General features: G+C 43.1%; 1 protein-coding gene across 2 annotated transcripts in view; it reads left to right on the top strand.

Annotated features, from left to right (window-relative positions):
* Positions 1–492: 492 nt before the first annotated feature.
* Positions 493–20,778, top strand: part of DDRGK1 (DDRGK domain containing 1) — a 29,512-nt gene continuing 9,226 nt past the window's right edge. The window contains exons 1-4 of one of the 2 annotated variants that reach the window (XM_031588153.2): positions 493–633; positions 5,954–6,106; positions 12,587–12,693; positions 13,698–13,799. In XM_031588153.2, coding sequence (XP_031444013.2) covers positions 546–633; positions 5,954–6,106; positions 12,587–12,693; positions 13,698–13,799 — 450 coding nt within the window. In that variant the 5' untranslated portion in view covers positions 493–545. Of the gene's footprint in view, positions 634–730; positions 928–5,953; positions 6,107–12,586; positions 12,694–13,697; positions 13,800–20,778 lie in introns of those variants that run through there. The other variant, XM_031588154.2, reaches the window with a different exon arrangement.

Below are 20,778 nucleotides of genomic sequence, written 5' to 3'. Positions count from 1 at the left end.
GAGGTGCTGCAGCCCCCTCATCATCTCCATGGCCCTCATCTGGACCCTCTCCAACAGCTCCCTGTCTGATAAGGGCTAGATAGAAATAAGACAAGCGGGGAATGGTTTTAAGCTTTAAGGAGGGAAGGTTTCGATTGGATATCAGGGCAAAATTCTTCACAGAAAGCAGTGAGGTGCTGGAACAGCTGCCCTGAGAAGCTATGGGTGCTCCATCCCATTGCGCTGCTCAATCACCAGGTTGGATGGAGCATTAGGCAGCCTGGGCGAGTGCCAGATGCGGAGGTTGGTGGCCCTGCATATGGAAATTCATGATCCTTGGGGTCTATTCCAACCCAAGGCACGGTTAGCTTAGAACAGAGCAACGATCGCCACACGCAGCCTCACGACCGCGCGCCCGCCCTCCGCCTGAGGCGCCTCCCCCCCTCGCGGGGCGGGGCGGGGCGGGGCGGAACGTACCAAGAGCCGCCCCCCCCCCCTTCCCTTCTCCCTCCCCCCTCTGCCCGGACGCAGTGGTTGCGGCGGGGCGGGCCGTGCCGGCGCTCGGGATGGACGCGGTGCTTCTCGCCGTTGCGGCCGCGTTTCTCGCCGTCCTTCTCTTCTTCGCCACCCGCTTCAGCCGCTCGGCTCCTGCAGGTGGGTTGGCGGCGGTACGGTCGGGATCGCAGCCCCGAGTTCTGCTTCTCCTCTGCGCTGGGGGCGAGGGGCATCTCTATGGTTACGGTGTGTGTATGGGGGGGTGAGGCCTCGCCTCGGGCCTTCCCCTGCAATAGGCACGGTTCCTCTCCCGGCCATCCCAGCGCTGAGCACGCAGCTCCGTTTGGGGATGGGATGATGCAGCATTTCCACCTCGGTGTGGCTGGAGATACCCTCGGTCCAACCCCCCCATACAGCACTTCCCCATAGCAGGGCGCACAGGAAAGCATCCAGGTGGGTTTGGGTACCTCCCCACCGCCCCCTTCGTAGCGAGGAAGCTCTTCCTCGTACTTCTGTAGAGCTTCCTGGGCTTTGTTTTGTGCCCGCTGCCCCCTGTCCTGATGCTGGGCACTGCTGAGAACAGCCTGGCCCCATCTGCTTGGCAGCCACTCGTTTATTATTGATAAGCACGGATCAGATCCCTCTCAGCCTTCTCTTCTCCAGGTGAACGCCCCCAGGGCTCTCAGCTTTTTCCCTGTTCCAGCTGCCCATCATCACAGTCAGCGCTGTGCTGGGCTCTCTCCAGTGGTTTTCTGCCTGCCTGCACTGGGGAGCCTGGCACTGTGGCATTGGTTGTTTGTCTTTCTGCTGTGGGCAGTAAGGTAGCTTTACTATTGTTGCTTGTTTTTTTCCATAGGGAGAAAATACCTTTAGTGCAAGCACAGAGTCATAAGAGTCTATACTGATCAGTTAAAAGCAGGGTCACCAACCAGCAGACCAGGCTGCCCAAAGCCACATCCAGCCTGGCCTTGGATGCCTCCAGGGATGGGGCATCCACAACTTCCTTGGGCAACCTGTTCCAGTGCTTCACCGCCCTCTGAGTGAAAAAATTCCTCCTAATATCTAACCTAAACCTCCCCTGTCTCAGTTTAAAACCATTCCCTCTTGTCTTATCACTATCCACCTCATAAACAGCCGTTCCCCCTCCTGTTTATACACTCCCTTCAAATACTGGAAGGCCACAATGAGGTCTTCCCAGAGCCTTCTCTTTTCCAAGCTAAACAAGCCCAGTTCCTTCAATCTTTCCTCACAGGAGAGGTGCTCACACCCCTGATCATTTTGATTCCTCATTGCTTAGAGCTGATCTTCTGGGAAAACTGTGTGATTCCTGCCCCAGAGAGATGAGACTGCTGGAAATGAATTATTTCCTGAGCTTGACTTGTGTAGTAACTTACACGAATCATAAGCTGTGAGGCTGGGGAGGATTTCTCTTTCTCTCCCTCTCAAGCCTATAAAATCCTAACTAAATTGAAGCCCAAATTGTTGTTTTAAATTATCTGGCTCCTCAGGAAGCTTCCATGCTATTTTTGAGCAGTCTGGTTACAATTAGTTTATACTGAGAATAATGTAATTGTTTTGAAGTCACTTCTTCAGCGTCATCTCTGTGACACTTCCTTATTGGTCTCGCCTCATTTTACTGTCTGCCTGAAGAAAATGGACAGCCTGTTTTCTATCAGTAAGAACTCCTCTATGGCATTTCAGTGTGTGGGGATGATTTCATTCTCCTTGCACAACAGAAATTATTTCTCACAACTGCTGAGGTTACAGTGTATTTGGATTTCTGCTAGATTAAGTCTTCAAGGGGAATTTGTTTTCCTTTGTCTTAGATAGAAAAGGAAGCTGCTGTGGTCCTGCTACTGAATGTATCCTATTACATGGAAAGAACTTGAAACAAGGGAAGCTTGACCTTAGGGAAGTGGTGGTAGCCCTCCTTAGAATGTTTGAGACTTGGGGAATGACAGCTCTTTGTGCTCTCACTCGCGGAATTACCCTTTAACATCATCAAAAATAGGCTGCTCATCATTTCAGGGGCCAGTGACCAGGTAACTGCTGTGACTTTGTATTTCCTGAGAAAGGTCACTTCAAGCAGCAAGGTTCCAGCAAGCTCATGCCTGGGCTTGTTCTGCTGAGGGTAGAAAAAAGGCAGCCTTGCTGGGTTTGACACACGTGTGGCATATCTGTTTGGAAACGGGCCCTTGTAGGATAAGCAGCACCGTGCAAAAGTGCTGCTTCAGGAACACCAAGTCAACTTCCACCTGTTGCATTTTGAGTCACTTTCACATTGAATTTCACAGGATGGGTTTGCAGGAAGGTGAAGGATGCTGTAAACGTCGAGGAAAGCATAGCTGGTGCTTAAGGGTGCAGCAGGTGGAGCTCTGCTCTCCCTGCTGTCTTGAGGACTGCCTCGAAACTTGTCAGCCCAGGTGTTACACTGATGGACTTGCTTATCTGATAGAACTGAATATAACGTGCTGTGATAGGCAAAAGATTGCTTATCAGGGAGAAATTATTTGCTCTGAGCAAGTGGAAATTTGCATAGTTTCAGAAAGGAGCAGGTTTCTACTTGGAGGTTGTAAAATTAGGTCCTAGAAAGCCGAGGTGCTGAAAGATTTCACAGTATTCATTGTAATGATATGATAGTGGTGCTTCATATCCAGATTAGGAAAGAGTTCTGTTTTCTGAGCAAAGTTCTGCTCTGTTTCTCTGAGAGCTCTGATAGCATAAGTGCAGACTCACAGCTACTGTGTGAAATTATTTTACTGCCTCTGCACTGTGCTGATGTCTCTGAAAATGCAGAGCTTTAAGTGTGGCAGCAAACCTGTCCCCTGAAATGAGGTTTTTGCTCCTGTTTTTTGGTTCCTTGGCCTTTTGGAAAGCTGAGAGCAGAGATCTTGAAGCTTGGAATAAAAGCTAAACCAAGCTTTGAAGCCTCATCCGTTTTCCAGACGTCTCTTTAATTTTTTGTTTGTATTGCCTGTTAATTGAAGGCTTTATCTAATTAATTTCTTCTGGCCTGCCATTCTGCAAACCATCAAGCAACTCCCGGATCAATTTGTCTGACCTATATAATGTTGGTCATTGAGTTTCACTTGGATGGCTCTGTATCAAGCCTAATTAGTTCTTGTGTGACTAATCTATGCATGAACTGGCTAGCCTGGGGTGCCGCTCAGTCTGAGACCTCTGCAGCTACAGGAAAATGAACTGAGATATATCCAGATAATCACAGCAGCTGAACCACACCCTGTGCTGCAGAAGGGGGTGAAAAACACCCTGACCTGACAGAAAATCATGCTTGACCCCAAATCTGACAGTCAATCCGGTTCTGAGAATATGAGTAAGGTGGTTTTTAAGTGTATTCTCTGTGCTGTTTGCAACCACCAGTCATAGCCCTGCTCAGTCTGTTATTTCCAGAGCAGGGGGGAGTGAAAAGAGAAGGAGAGCACATTAAATTCCTAGATCTTGGAAGGAGCAGGTGAGTCCTGAGCTGCACAGACACTTCTTTGACCCCTGACAAACTGCAGGTATAGGCACGTTGCACATAGATGATTCTTTTCTCCTCCCTTTCATGAAGGATGGATGGATTTGCAAGGAATAAACATCACGTTTCCCAGATGATTTCCAGCTGAACGCTTTGCAAAGCAAAGCTGAGGGCAGTGGGAAAGAAAGAGATGCAGTAAAGTGTATCTTTTTCTGCTGAATTACAACCTATTATGTCTAAGTGTCTTCTGTTGCTTGCCTGAATACTTTGGAGATCTGAAAAGATAAGTATTGTCCAACAGCTGCCTCATGGATTTGACCATTGTATAGGTCAGGTTTTGGGTTTTTTCTTTACTATTTTCTGAGCCCCATTAAAAGCGGTCAGCTTTTGAGATATTGCCGTGTCACTCGGAGAGAATTAATCTGAGGAAACAGGATAGCTTCATTCACACGTGCTTCTCTGTGAAGGGTTAAAAATGTCAGCTTGAAATGAATACGTGGCTCATAAATAGATTCCTCTTTCATAAAATGCAAAGCAGTCTCTGTTTCACAGGACGATAGAAACCAAAACCAAGCCTCAGAATGAATGGACATTAGAGCTTCACAGGTGATGTGCTGTGCAGAACCACCTCTGGAAAATACTGAGGTAGACACATCGAAGCTTGCAGCTGGACAGATGCCAAGGTTTGAATTGCAGGGTATCTCAATAATTTATGGAGAGGAATATTGCATCTGTATAAAAAGTCTTTTTGCAGATTAAGAATATTTCTGGCACTTAGTAACGTTCTCAGTAAGTGAACTGCTATTGTGCAGTACAGTGCTTCCCTCTCTGCTGAATAGCCTTCAGAATAAGCATCATCATGCTACAAATAAGCCTGAGCAAGTCCTGAAGCAGTTATCTGATTGCTAGAGCCTATGTGCTGTCATTTATTACAGCTCTGGTTTGGTCCCCAGTCAGAAGGAGTGGATGAGAACAGGAGGGTGACAGCAGTGACTCAATTCAAAATGTCACTGTGTGTGTTTGTGCTCAGAGCTTCCTGGGGGTCTGCTAACAGCATTGTTGCAGCAGGCCTGAACTGCAAATAGCTTTGCTGGTCTAATACTTCCCCTGCTCGCTCTGAGCTCGGTGCTGTTGCAGCTACGTTGTTATTAGCACTGAAGTTGGCTGCTTTGTAGCTAATTGAAGTATATTGGGATGAGCTGCAAGCACACCTTTGATCGTCATGTAGATGTAGTCATAATGAATGTTATTTTCTGATGACAGATATGCTAATGGTAGTTTTATTTAGGAAGGCATTGTTTGGATCAGAGGCTGCTGGAGGTTTGGCAGAGTGTAGAAAGCACTTTGTGCTCCTGCTGGGACACCACATAATCCAGCAAAGCCCAAAAATGTGGCCTCAGTTTAAATAAATGAGGAGTTCTGTGGTTTTCAGAGACATTTTGAATACTGAGCTGTATGAGGGTCAGAGCGTTCAGTACTTTGCAGGATTGAGCAAGTAACAACATACACAAATACAAGTTTCTCTTATCAACAGAATGTGCAATTATCAACGGAATACGCAAAGCAGCTGTCAAGGATAATCTGGGATTATCACTGTTCTGGCATGACTGCTGTAGTTAATAACAGTGGGATCGTGGAGGTCTCAAGGAGAAACTGGGGGGAGGGGAGTTCTGAGAAGAACTTCTGAACCAGGCCTACAGTCCATTGTTTTCTCTTGTACCATCTTTCAACTCTTCCTGTTATATTGCTCCAGTCTTAATTAACAGCAAGTATATGCAGAGAGTTTGGCAATGAGTGACCTTTGAAGATGTAGACAGACTTCTGCTCTCTTTCTGTATGCAGATTTATTGGCAGACCTGTAGTCTGAATCAATGTGGTAGAACAGAGACAACGCCGTATATATCATGTCATTAGTACTATGCTTCTGATTGCAAAAACTGACTGGACAACTGTAGCAAGCAAGGATAACAGCTCTCATTGGTTTTATTTCCCTTTTTGCAGCTGATGAGGAGCACCAGCAAGATGTGGCTGCAGCGGTCAGACCTCGGCCCTATGTTGAAGAGCGGGGCGATGGGATGCCGAGGCGCCGGAGGAACCTGGGAAACCGGATGATGGCCCAGAGGAGAGCACAACAGGCAGAGGAATGGGTGGAAGGTAATCCTTGGTGCAGTTCAGCTTCCAGGCATTAGACTGGGCCTCAGCAGCAGAATGCTGTTGTACAATTGGCTCCTGAAGAAAAGCGTTCATTTTAATGGATTGGGAACCATATGCAGCTTGACTGTGTTCTGTTTGTCTTTGCAGCTTCTCTTTTTGCTTCGTAGAAGCTGCCTTTTGTATTTCCTCTTAGACGTGCAGGTTAAATTGAGGTAAATAGAATCGTCACCTTGCTTTACAATATCAGTGTTTATTGTAAATTGGTGGGAAGCATTAATTCCGTAATGTAACCTTTGCAAAATCTGGAGTTTAGTTTCTGAGAAACCATCTGGTTAGTGATCAGGATCAAACCCAATTAGCTGAGATCGCTGCTGACTGCAGCATTTTTCTGCCTGCCAGCAGATTGTTGGCAACGAGTCCATTGGTCCTGTGCAGGATCTACAGTTAATAGCTGTACTTCTTTAGTGTGGTTATAGGCAAGAAAATGGTGACGAATAACACTTTTCTATACCACACGCATCCCACTCACTCTTCTGGTGAAACTTCACACATCTGTTACTCCACAAAGATGGTATCACCATGATTCTAACTGAATTCCTTTTGTGTCAGATAGCAAGTTAAATTTTTAAGGTTTCTACTCAAGTATTAATAGAAGTGGACCTTGCTTCACTTGAGTTTGGAGAGGGGATCCAGGTAATGGCTTTGGCCCAGACTGGTGAGAAGTGGTGAGCACTCATCTGAGCAATGCCATAATTGGGGGATAATTGCACTTTCTCTTGGTTTTCTTGTCATGCAGTTTATAGGAAGCATTTTCCACTTATGTTAGCAGGTAAACATGCTCTCCAAGTTAATTATGTCCAACAATTGTGCAAATGGAAAACTGACAGGCCTGAACTCTTCAACTTTGGTTCTTTCTTTCCATGTGATAACATCCTGCAAAGAAAATGAAATTGAAAAAGCTTTTTCCTTAAACTCCAGACATCAAAAGTTTTGATGCCAAAGGCTGAAAGTGAGCTGTCAAAGCAAATGACTTCTCTTACTTTTGTCACTGTGAGGCTGTCTCATTGGGCTTTATAATTGATTCTTTTGCGGCCTTCTGTATATCAGATGCAAGTGTTGCAGCCCTTGCATGAAGTTTTCTTTGAAATGACATTTCTTCTATTTTTTAATCTTTTTCATATTGAAACAACTTCTTGCTCTTCTGTTTTGTACTTCCACATATTTTTGGCTTGTTTTCCATTCATATGCTGGGATGGCTTTTCCAAGTACCTGAGCACTACTATGAAGCAGTAACAGCCATTGGAGACTGCATAAAGGCATTAATAGTATAGCTGTGGAAAGAAGCATCTGTCCCTAGTTCCCCCCTAGCTGCTTCTTCCCTTGAAGAAGAATGAATGACATGTTTTGAAGCCCACTCTGTGGCCATGTGGCATAAGTCTGGAATATCCTCTAGGATTTGTCTCGTAGAGGCCACGTGCTTTTTAGCTGTGTCACTGCTGCCTCCCTTTAACCTACTGAAATAGCAGATTGTCCCAACAACCACAGCTCAGTCTTGTGTTACAAAAATGAGTTGACTCGCATGAGAAAAGTGCCCAGAATGCATGCAGAGCTGTGCATTGCAGGACCAGTTGTGGCACTCGTGGCTGAAGAGTGAAGTTACTTGGTGGTGTAGAGAGACATACTGAGAACAAGCCAGTCTGGTTTCTTCACTCTTGACTTGTAAGTGTTCTTGTTGCTTTAGAAGTCTTCTAGACATCTACAGCTGAAGAGGTTTTTTTTCACTGCCAGTGTTACTGCCACAGACATAGAAATGGTGTCAGGTAGGAACTGCTGTTACCACTGAAGTACTTTGCCTGCCAGGAGCCAGTTCTGCTGACGTTAAGAAATGGGCTCAAAGCAAGCTTTGCAGGCTTTGGAGCTGTGGTTAGCATGAAGGTTTTCTGTTTTCCATCTAACCTGAGCTTCAAGGGTAAAATAGTAGCCCACAATTTGTGCTGCCTGTGCTGAGTTGTCATATTGTGCCAGTATCGAAATCTCTTACAGAGTAATGGGGGGAGGAAGGAGGGAAGCAAAAACTGTGGCACTAGGTTCAGAACCTTGGTAGCCTTTAATTATCCTTTCTGTAGTTGTTAGGCTTAGCTTTATTTCCTTGCATGTCCAAGTAGGGAGGAGGCATTTAATATAGACAGGGATAGTAACTGATTGAATATTCAAATCTCCACCCATTGCAAGTGGATCTAAGTCAGACTAATTTCTTCCTATAGCTTGGGTGGGGTAATGCACCTAAATTACTAAATTACTTGCAGGTTGGTACAGACAGAAAGTAAAGAGGAAAGCAATAAATGCCTTGACTTTCCTACCAGAATTGCAGCCCACGCTGTGTATGTAGGTCCTTTATTCATGGGTTCCATGTGGGCTGCACTGCACTGTGGGGACAGAGCTGCTAGCCGGCTGCCTACGCTGGCTCGGTTTGGCTGAGTAATGATTCTCAGTGGTTAGTGGAATACTCAAAGGAGGTCATCTCCTTTGAGAAAGTCAACATCTATTAATATTTTCTGATGACCAAAGATTGCTGGGGAGATAATTTTCATGGGTTACAAAGTAATTCTCCAAATGACTGAAGCCCCCGAACTGTGTTCCTTCGACGTGACTTAGAACAGAAGAGTTTGGCTTGTGATGCACAACTTCAAACTAGTCATAATGCTGCTGTCTTGCAGCCCACTGCAATGGAGGCAGCTGCCATTCAAACCTGCGTGCCTCAAAATGTATCTGTGCTGCATGCTTGTAGCTCAGTGCATGTGCCTTTCCCAATGGAAAATGAGTCTGGAAGGAGAGTTCTGTATTTGTGTGATTAGCTTGCTCCTGATAGCCCAGTTTGATAGCAGATTTGACTGCCTCTGTTGCATCTTAATTTAAACTAAACCCAAACAGAGGTGGCTTTGTGGGGCTAGCTATGGCAAAGACAGCAATTTACTGCAAGAGATGAATGTGTAGATTTCCAATATTAATAATTGGAGCAGGAGAGGCCAAGCAGTGGAATGAAGGGAAGGAAAAGGGACAAATTAGAGTCAGGTTGTGGATTGTTTGTGGCATGGAATAATGAGAATAAGTAGTGTTAATTTCAGATCCCATTTGTTTGTTGTCAGAGGGCAATGATGGGGCGTCCACAGCCTCTTTGGACAGGTTATTCTTTGCCTTTCTCAGTAGTTAGTCCAATATTCTTTGCCTTTCTCTCAGTAGTTAGGCTTGTAAATCTGAGAACAGATATTGGAATGTGCAGTGAAAGCTTGGTTAAATGTAAATGACTTCTACACAATGGATATTGATAAAGCCAAGAGCTTTTAATAATCCTGTTGTAGCCTCTAGCTTATAAATTAAAATATAAGGTAAAGCTAATGGTTACAACATAAATTAAATCATAGATTCCTCTCTTCCTTTGCATGGCAAGACATTGAGGGGGTTAGGATTGCATGTTTTCCTCTACAAGTATTAATCACAACTGAGAAACAAAGCACAAAATCAAATTTATGTATGTTTATAATCTGTAGTAATTGGCCATGTTAAAATGCCCATTATTGCTTTTTAAATCCAGCATTCAAATCTTACATGAAAAAATCTTACGTAAAAAGGTCTTGCATGAGTATCTGGGGGGGAGGAATAATATCTAAAATGGATTGCAATCGTTATCTCCACTTCGTGGTGCATAAATGCTGATGTGATCCCATGGTGTTCTTGTGAAACAGTTGGAAATAGAGTAATATTAATACACATAATTGGAATAATTTTAGAGCTTAATCAGTAGGAAAACCTTTTTAGTACAGTTAAATTTTGACTACTAATATCTTAACTAGTGAATCAGAAGTGACTTTTGACTTGCTACTCTTCATATAGAGACTCAGTGATATCAAAGTATCCACAGTGTTCTTCCTGCCCTTGAGACAAGTGCAGATGGTGTGTAGAAGAGGTAGGTGTGTGGTTTCTCAGTTATGCCATATGGCTTGGTTCAAGGAAGAGCATGAAGTTGTTTGACTTCTGCTCAAAGGGGCTCATGTCCTTTGTTTGCTGTCCTTTTTCTATCCGTAGCAGAGGCTGATCTTGTGGCTACAGATTAATAAGCATAATGTCTCATTTATTTCCTAAACTGGGTAGCTACCAGACTTCAAAAATAAAAAATAAAAAAGTCATTATTATGCCATTGCAGTGCTGTGTTGCTCATGAATGCCCACACCTTTCCATATGGTGGACTGATTCCTTTCCAGTAGCTGGTGTCATATTCAGTCTCGATAGCATGCATATGTCTGCTGTCTTCAGGATTAATTTTGTTTTGCCTGGCACCTTCCCTTCTTTTTCCTACCCTTTTTGTGAGGTGCTGTGTAAATAGTAAATCAAGCAGCAGTGTGAGTAGCCATATCTACTGCTTGCACTTTTTTGGGGGGGGGATGGGAATAATCGAATTATGGTATTTAATTTAATGACATTGGAAGATATTTTTAAAATGAACCGTTTAAATTTCAAGGGGTTCAAACATCTGCATGACTACTAAATGCTGCTTTGCTTCTAAAACACTAAGGGAAAGCTGAGGTTCTCTGAAAGCCATATTTGTGTAAACCAGATTGTCACATCACATCTGAAGCACACCAGCAGTTACGGTGCGTGGTACAGTGGACTGTTGTCAGCTACATATAAGTATGTGAAAAGCACTTTCATGTGGCTGAAATTATAGCTTCCAGTAGCTTCTTTCTATTGAAGAAAACAAAACAATCTGCTTTTGTGCAACATCCTCTCTGCTTTTGGTGCAGCTATTCTTGCACTGTAATAACTGATTGATTCAGCAAACTCTCATACCAAGTGCTTATCCTCTTGTCAGCGTATTCAAGTTTATTTAGCAGATGTTAATTGCACCCAGGTTGAGTGCATTGTTGACCTTTAATGCTTTGCTGAATCACGGGTTGCATCTGCATCACTGTCTCTTGGCTTTTGTTAGATGTAACTCCATGCGCTAGAAGAAGCTTGGAAGGAAGCAGGACTTAAGGGATCGCATCAGGTGCTTTAAATTGAAGGAAAGTAGACATTACTGAACATAGACATGCTTGATGCAGGACTGGAAAAATGCTTTAAAAGCTTCTGCCTGACCTCTGGCTCAGGTATCTTCAGTGTAGATGAAATCCAGGAAGCACTCAGAGCTTCCAGTTGAATTGTCTTAGAGGTGGTGTTTCATGTTTGTGGTTTTTTCCAGAAATAATCTTCTAGGGGATAATGCCAACATGAGAATCATAGAATGGCCTGGGTTGTGAAAAGGACCACAATGATCATCTAGTTTCAACCCCCTGCTATGTGCAGGGTCACCAACCAGCAGACCAGGCTGCCCAGAGCCACATCCAGCCTGGCCTTGAATGCCTCCAGGGATGGGGCATCCACAGCCTCCTTGGTTAAACTGTGAATTGGGAGTAGTCACTGCTAATGCTGTGCTGCTCACCTATTGCATTTGGACCTCCTCTTGGCATAGGGTTAAAAATTAATATTTTTTTTAAGGTTCAGTAAAATTATAGAAGCAACTGTGTGTTGGGGACACTCAGATTAGGCGATGTTTCTTTGAGATGGAGGAAAGGCATCAGTGATCACATGCCAGAGTTTCTGAAGACCAAACTAGCAAGCCTGTCTCATCTTTACTTCCATATCCTGAAAACAGCTAAATTACTTGAGAGCCACCTACACAGATCTCAATTACATTTGGTTCTGTTGATGTGTCTCAGTGGCTTAACCATAGTACCATACTGTGTATTGAAATTAGTAAAACAAGTGTTTCAGAGGTAGGTCTGTATATAAAAGAAGGGTGAGCACTTTTCATCCACGTGCTTCTTAAACAGCCATTTCCTTGGGTTCCTTCAAAGCAATAGAAAGGAATCACTTTCTCTGGAGAGAGTTCTCTATGGGGGAATATCCTGCTGCCACGCTGCCAAACTCACTTTGGCAATTGCCACACCACAGTCATCTCCAGGTGAGGTTTGATGGAGTGAGCTGATGACCTCTCTTTTAAGGCCATAGTCAGTCTGTGTTAAGATGGAGGGCTAACTTTGTTTAGGAAATAAATTGGCCAAATACTTGTGAAATACGTGAAGGAGGAGGAGGGAAAGGAAATGACAATCTTTAAAAGCTCTTCTTTCATATTCCACATTTACAGAGATCATCTTTATAAACAACCATTTGTCATACAACAGTGAAATACTTATGTGTGGTTTTGTTGCAATTAAACCCAGGATTTAAATATCAACTACATTTTCACCTCTGAGTTGAGTTTGTGTTGCCTTGTTACTCCTGCTTTGTGGAGGTTTTTTGCTTTTTTCCATCCATCTTGTCTGAAATACACGTCTGTATCCTTTCCATGTGCTGCTGCTTTCCTAGGAAGCAGTCATGTTTCCTGAATGGACTTTTTACATACGATTTACAACTTGTTGTTTGCCCTTTAATACAATCTTACAGAGGAAGATGATGCTGAGGAGGTGCCAGAAGTTCAGGTGACAGGGAAAATCGGAGCAAAAAAGCAGAGGAAATTAGAAGAGAAACAAGCCAGAAAAGCTCAGAGAGAGGTAAGCATTCCTGCCTCGTACAAAGCTCAGAGCAAAACCTAAACAGTCATACTCAGCAAAAACTGATGGTGACAGATACCCAGGAGAATTTTGAGGTACCTGAGGTGTGCATGCATGCAGTTCCTGCTTTACACCATCCTATAGAAAGGATGGCTGGTTAGCAACAAATCTGATTAGTGTTGTATACATTTACCATCCTTTTCTCACTTGCTCCCTTTGAAGCATTTTATCGTTGCTTTCCATAGTCATTCTGTTTAATTAGCTTTTTTTTTTTGGTGGAAAATGTGAGCAAAGTTGAATGATAAGCATCACTTGGTTGAGCGAGGAATCTTTTTGTTTCATTTTAAAACATGCTGATTTTTATTTTCCCGTGTAGACAAATAAATTTTTCGGTTAAGTCATCTTTGCTGAAACATTCAAAACCACAAATCCACTAAAGCACAACTTAAGAAACAAAAGAATTCTAAACAATACACAAAATATCTTTATTTTTACTGTTCTGGGAAACCTCCCTTTGCTGAGTTTGGTTAGATACAATAGGAATTTGTAGATTTGAAGAGACAAGTACAACATTCTCTTAAAGAGATTCTCCCCACGTTAATATTCATCTATTTGCTTTTAGAGATTTTTTCTCCTTTTTTTTTCCTTTTCTCCCTTTACCTTAGAGTAATTATGATATTCCATAATATCACTCTAATTATAAGGTATGTGCACATACAAAGCTTGCTTTGTCTGCTTCTCAATAAGCATTTTCAAGTCAGAAGAGTAATTTTTAAACTTACCACGATGTTAAGTATTCTGAAGGTTTTGGGGGATGAAAAAGTTGAATCATAATGACTTGTTGTATTAGGTTATTATTTCTGAACATGCATACAGGAAGGTAGTAAGGAACGTCCCCCTTAGTCTTTACAATATAAAGGTAAAAGATGCATATTGAGGGAGATTAAAGCCTGTCTTGCATTTCTTTTGTTGGTTGTTGAAGGGTTTCTTTGTTTGTGTTTAAGGCTGAGGAAGCAGAGCGAGAAGAACGGAAAAAACTTGAGTCAAAGAGAGAGGAGGAGAGGAGGAAAGAAGAGGAGAGAATCCGCCTTGAAGAAGAACGACAGGTTTGGTTGCACTTATAGGTGGAAATTTTGAACCAAGTTTATCTTGGAGATTGCTTCTCTGTAAGTTCTGTGATAGCAAAACTCTTTGGTATTCAATGCTATTACATCTTTTGTTTGTTTTGTTGCTCCATTTCTATATGAATTACAGCAATACTCAGTGCAGGACCCAGTTTTGTTTCCCCAGGTGCTTGGCAGAAGTGAAAGCTCTTGCTCCAAACATCAGCATACGTCTTAGCAGCAAGCACCAACCCACAGCTGAGGCCAGGGCTAAATGAAACCTCTCCTGCAGTGGATTCAGTAGTCTGTCTGTGAGCCTTCTATTCCATAGTGACAGATTGTTTGGTCAGTTTATGTTAATAAACATAGCTTTTAAATTTGGCCCTTAGTCTGATGGAGTCTATTTCAGTGCAAGTTTATGAAGGAGTTGTACTCAACTGCAGGAGAAGTTGGCTTGATGTCTGATAGAAGTTTAGTTCTCAGAACCATAGAATGGCATAGGTTAGAAGGGATCTCTGGAGGTTGCTCAAAACCTTGTCCAGATAAGCTTTCAGTGTCTCCAGGGGTAGCAAATGTTTCAATTGTGCTGAGATCCAGTTCCAATAGTTGATCATTTTTCATGTTGCAACTTGTGTCTCTTGCTGATGCTCATTAGGTCTGCCTGCCTGACAGCTGTAACCAGCAGGGCAGAAAGCGAAAGACATTATCAACCACTTCTGCAACTGCATGTAAATTTGTGTAATTAGAACAAAATAGCATAATTTTACATGTGCTTTATAATTAAAGATTTTCAACCTGTATATAGGAAGGTGCACGTTAGGAGTGACCCAGAAAAACAGATCCTGTGCAACTGAAGTGTCTTTGTGAAAAACCTTTCGTCAGTGGAGGTGGCAAACTGATTTCAAAGCTGCTTTGTGTGTTCCAGGAGTCGGTGCTACTAGCTAAGAACTGGAGCTTCGTGCTCTTTGGTGCTTGAGGAATTTGTGTGGTAGCTTTGCAGTGTGCTTTGAGAGGCAAGGAGCAAGGTGTTTTGTGCAATCCTGTGTTGAGTAATTGCAGTCCCAGGGGAGTGTAGCCCCCAGCATTCAGCATGAATTTTCCATGATGCTTAAATGTGCAAATCTGTGCATTGTGGTGAGCAAATATATTTTAATTCGTTGTAAGCACAGATTGTGCAAGTGAGGTGTTCTGCTGATAACGTCTTGAAAGAAGAAAAGACATTTCTCCCTTCTTCTGTTGAGAGTATGAAGTCTAATTTTGGCTAGTCAGAGCTGTTTCACAGCAGCAAAACTATCAGACCTGGCTTCCTATGGATCTCTGACTAAAGCTTTCCCCCTGCCCATGCACTTTAATAGCACCAGCTTCTGCCTTGCAGTTCGCTCCCCTTCTAAACATTTCTCATTTCTCTTCCTATACTTCCAGCTCAGAAAGAAGCCAGATGAACTGTGGCTGCCTTTAAAGCACACATCTGTTGTCCGTCCTGCTTACTGGGGGACTTCTCCACCCTTCAGGTCAAAGCATAAGAGAGAACGCAGATGGCATGTTTTCTTCTAGTTGTGTATTCTTTTAATAAGTGTATTGTCTGCACCCAGTTCCTTGACTTTTCAAATACTTCTTTCTTAAGATTTTTAGAAATGTAATATCCTTGAAACCCTGAGGAGTTGGTTGAAATGTACTAGAACAGTTTGTTACTCTAAGGGAGATAAGGAGGGCACCCTGGCTGGATGATAGCATTGCTTTGGTGTCAGTTCCTTTAGACAAGGCTAAGAGCAGTTCAGTTCTGGAGTGGCAGTCCGTAAGACATGTGGATTGCTGATCAGCAGCTGAGCTGGGCCAACTTGCTCAAAGTGAGCTATAACCCAGGACAAAGCTGTTGTCCTATTGGTTACCTCCAACTTTGTCCTGGGGCTTAGCAGTACAGCTGGCTAATAAGGATCACCAGCACACAGTTGAAGACCTGGGTAGCAAATAAGGGTATAATTCCACCCAGACAGAGATCTCTTTCACGAAGAAAGTGCTTATTAACATGTTTAACTTTTTTTTAATCATCACCTTCTTTTCAATTTAGAGCTGAATAATTTATTTTGGTTGAATGAGGGAAATCTCATTTGGTTTCATTTTGATCTTCGGTATACCTAATGAAGACTGTACTACAATGCTTTCACCTTCATTTTGCAAGGCCAAATGAAAATGAGGAATGTGAATTAAGGCTTTGATTTACCTCAATTTTGTGCCTGGCAATCCAAAGGACAGCTAGAAGCTCGAGTATTACTCAGATGCATAAATCTATCTTGCTATTCATATTTGCTTTAGTCATGCCTGAGCAATAGTAGGGGAGACTTCAGTTGCATGTTTTTTCTTTTTTTTTCCCCTGCTCCCTTTTCCAAGAAGTGCTCCCAGAATTGTGCTGACTTCCATGAATGCTGAGACTGGCTCTGTGTCAAGGAGAGCTGCTTTGCAGCCTTTCAACAGCTGAGTCCTATTCAACAGCTCTGGATGATTCCTGCTCTGTTAAATGCTCTCTGAAAGTCCCTCAAATAATGGGGGAAGCCAAACAGAAGAAGATACAAAATTGTGTTGTGGATCCTGTAGAAATCATAGAATCATAGAATGGGCTGGGTTGAAAAGGACCACAATGATCATTTAGTTTCAACTTCCCTGCTGTGTGCAGGGTCACCAACCAGCAGACCAGGCTGCCCAGAGCCACATCCAGCCTGGCCTTGAATGCCTGCAGGGATGGGGCATCCACAACCTCCTTGGGCAACCTGTTCCAGTGCTTCACCACCTGTTCCTGATCTTTACTAAAGTCACTGGGGCTGCTAAGCCTTTCACACGCATCCCTGCAAGTAGTTTGAGACAGGGAGACTAGTGGAAACGATGAATTTTGAGTCACATGAAAACCCTCTTTCTTCTATAGGCAAAGATAGCTCTCTGCAGTTATTTTTGGGCAGCTCTGTACTGTGATTCAGTATAAGTGGGAACTCTCCCTTCCAGGGGGACTGCAAGGGCTAAAATCTTTTATATTCTTGAGAAAAACACCCCCCTGGTTCTGTCTAAACATATTTGTATGCACGTATAAATAAAATGTGGTTGCCCCTTGGCTCCTGTGTTGCAAACCAAATAATATATATTTTTAAATTCAAGTTTCCTTTCCAGAGTTCAGATGACCTGATTGGCTACGCATGTGAGGAAGCTCCTTTATAACTGGCATTTGCTTCGGCTCTGCTTTACCCTGGGGATTTCCCTTTCACTCTTGGAGTTTTTTAGTGGTGAGATGGTTTACCAACCGACACCTTATCAATGAGAGCGAACTTCCTCTGATGTTGCAAAACAGTGTCTTCATCAAAAAGTCTTGCAGGTTGCTAGCCAGAAAGTTTTTTTTCACCCTGCACAGGGATTTTTGTAGATTTTAGTTCCTTAGCCTACCTCTGCTGTGCTAAGGAAACTGCGTATGGTTTTTCTTTTTGCAGATGCAGAGCTCACAGTGATTCTCTCTCTCTTCTATACTAAAATGCAGGGTTGAACAGCGTGTGTTGCCTGCAAATCCACTGCAGTGTGAGCTGCTCTTAAAACATAGTTTGATGTAGTAGAGAAACTACTGATCTTCAACTGAGCGAGCTTTCAGTGGTTGTGAAATAAAAAGCCACAGTGGGAGTGGGGGCTGGCATTTGTTCACTGCTATATTAGAACAAGGTTTGTATTGCTCAAGGACAGCTGTGCCCAAAGTTTCCAAAGTCAGGAAATGTCACTTAGGCTTTTGGCTTTGCATTTCAGTACCTGAGTTTGATGGTCTGGATCTTTAAAACTTCAGGAGTGAAGGAGTGGCTCATGGTCCTCAGGGTGTTATTGAACTTGTTGTAAACTGAGACCCTAAAGTTTTGGTTATTTGATATTTAACTGTGCAATACATGCTTTCCCAAAAGTTAACTTTAAGGAAGTACAGTTGAAAAGGTTGCAGAAGGCTCATCCTACTCAGATCTTGGTGAGATGAGAACTGGTAGGAAACACTACGTCTTCCTAAAGGTTTTATTTCTATCTGAACAGTGATGGGGAAGGAACGTCTACTCTAATTCATAATAGAATCATACAAAGGCTTGGCTTGAAAAGGACCACAATGATCATCTAGTTTGAACCCCCCTGCTATGTGCAGGGTCACCAGAAACCAGACCAGGCTGCCCAGAGCCACATCCAGCCTAGATTCAGTCTACTCTGTGTCATATTAGTTATTTGAGAAGTCCCTATTTGGTTCCTGCAGATGCTGTACTAACAGCACAAAAGCTGGGTGTGGTATCATAGGATGGTTATGAGGAGGATTTCTTTGGTCTGTGAACCTCAAAGTGTTTGGCATAGGAACTGCCATACTTTTCCTACAAGCTACAGGCAAGGAATGACTGCAAGCAGGTTGGTGGTTGTAGAGAGCCTGGTCTTTGCTCTCCTTTCCTCTTGCAGTGAGATCTCTTCCACTGCACAGTGCAATAAGCTGCCTATAAATGATTTGTTTGTCAGCAAGTTGGTCCTTTATCTGATTTGGAGGAGAGATGGCAGAGCACACAACTAGCAGTTTGCTCTCTGGGAAAGCTGCTTAGGCAAAGCTCCCACAAGAGCTGCTTAGTGTATAGGCCAATACTACCCTGTGTCAGTGTCACCTTAAATGGGTTACTGCATGGAAAGCTAGGAACAGTAGCTTGCTGTCTTCTGGCTAAATGGTGCTGTAAGTGTCCTCACCCTTTGTTAAAAGTAGTGATGCATGATAAGCCTTCAAAGACTGTAATCTCTCAGTTACTCAGCAGCATCTCAGGGCTCCAGAAGGCTCTGTAGTTCCAAGAGTCAAGGTCTGCTTCCAGCTATAAATCTGAGAGAGTTTTCAGGTCCCTCTGGGTTTGAGCTGATGAAAGATTGGGATTTTGTGCTGTTGACACAATTAATGTTTTTGATGGCATGGAAATAATCATTGCATTCAAGGTAAGCAATGAGCAGTGGAAAGGTACATTCATAGGTACGGCCTGGGTTGAAAAGGACCATAATGATCATCTAGTTTCAACCCCCCTGCCATGGGCAGGGTTGCCAACCACCAGACCAGGCTGTCCAGATCCACATTCCTCAAGTGTGGTGTAGAAAGCTGTTAGAAAACAAATGTATATGCTGTATCAAGCCCCTGGTTTTGGTAAGGTTGAAGTGGGTGAGGAGAGCAGGGGACCCATTACAAAGTTTAGGGAAAAAAAAAAGCAGTTGAAGGTGAACATCAGCACTTAGCAAATTTCCATAGAGCTGGGATTTCCCCACCACCACACCCATTGCTGAAGGGAGGTGGCCCAACTATTCTCTCTCCTCTAAGCAGACATGCATTACCACTTAACTCCACAGCAGTTAATGTGAAATTAGAATGGGGATAGGCAAAAAAAAACATAAATCCTGACTGATAAAAAATACAGGCTTCATAAAAATCATGTTTGAGCTATGTGCCCTCTGTGTGACTCGTAGGCAGTGAGTATTGGGCTTTGTTTAATTAGTAGTCCCTGGGGTGCTGAGAGTGTTTCCATGTGTGGGTTATGCATAACTCACAGGGTGTTTTTCATGGGAACCTGACTACGTCTGACTCTGCACCTTCCATGCAGCTGCTGCATGACTTGGGCATGTGAAAGAGTGTTGGTGTGGTGGTGGAACACCAGCTGAAAATGAGTGTTAACAAACAAGGTGACTTCAGCAGGGCTCCCCCCTGCCCAGCTTCTCCTGCTGTTGCTGGTTCTTTTTACTCTGAATCACTTTGCAGCTTCCCTAAATCCTTTTCCTGTAGCTTAAATTGTGGTTGAATTTAGGTGGGTGAAGCGTGTGCAACGAGTGGCTACATTGTTTTTTTTTTCTTCTAGGTGGTTGATGAAAAAGCTTCTGGAAATGCTTAGCTAAGTGCCTTACTCTTGTATTTCCAGGATCAAGATTAAATTTGATGTACTTTCATGCAAAGACCAGTTGAACACTTCTGAATGATCTATGGCTGTGTTGTTCTTGGCACCTGTAACTCAAGGACAGAAATTACTGCTGAGCTTTTGTTAATAATCGTTATGGTGATGAATGACCTAGAAAATGGTCTCATTTTGTCTCAAGTGCTTCCTCAGATCTGCAGGATTTCTTCATGAGATAATGGTTAAAAATGGCTTTGACTCTTCACATGCAGTAAGATCCTTTCAGCTCTGGTTTTCTGATGTTTGAATGTCACTATGGAAAATGCTTCCTCCTTGGGACTTGCTCAGAGTTTGGCTGAATGCAATTAAGGCTGAATAGACTTTTTCTGTGATTTTAATTAAGAGCAATACTGCTGCACCTGTTTCTGGCAGCTCAGTACCTTACATGATGTCTTTACTGAAAACCATTCATATTATACTTAATGACTTGTTCCTGTCTCCCCCTGTTTTAATAGAACAAGTGTTTGCTTTCGAGCCATTTAAGGAAGCAATTACCATATTAGTGCTGAAGATGTAGCATGGCAAGCATGTAAGAATCAATAGAGTTGTTCTTTAGGAGATCGATTCCTGTGCTAATAGTAAAGGAAAAGGACAGAGGCTGACAATAAAATCCGAAGAACTCATGTTTCTAAGTACTAATCAATCCTTTGTGTTGTAATAGCAAGCAGAGGTTTGTGAAGTTGGAATCTCATTATATCAGGTGCTATACAAGCATAGTTTCTCTGCCCCACTGATGCTGGGCTCAGGGTTTTCTGGGTCAGCAATTTTTCATTGCTTTTTGGCACGTGGTTTTGAAAACCATTTCTTTCAGCATAGGTAACTGATGCTATTCTTGTTGTGCTTAACTAAGAGTGGAACTTTCGTTTGACCATTCATCAAAACCTACAAAATAAACTCCTTTTAATGTAATAATACATTTTCCCTAAGCATAAAGCAGTTTGCACAGTTCTTTACATTCAGCGTGGATGTATTTTGCTGTATGACAAAAGTGATTTACTTGAGGCTCTTGCAGTCCAGCTTAC

This window comes from Phasianus colchicus, chromosome 4 (assembly GCF_987193195.1).
Source record: "Phasianus colchicus chromosome 4, bPhaCol1.hap1.1, whole genome shotgun sequence".
NCBI lineage: Eukaryota > Metazoa > Chordata > Aves > Galliformes > Phasianidae > Phasianus > Phasianus colchicus.
The sequence above is the reverse complement of the archived record's forward strand: the minus strand, read 5'-3'. Positions and strand labels throughout refer to the sequence as shown.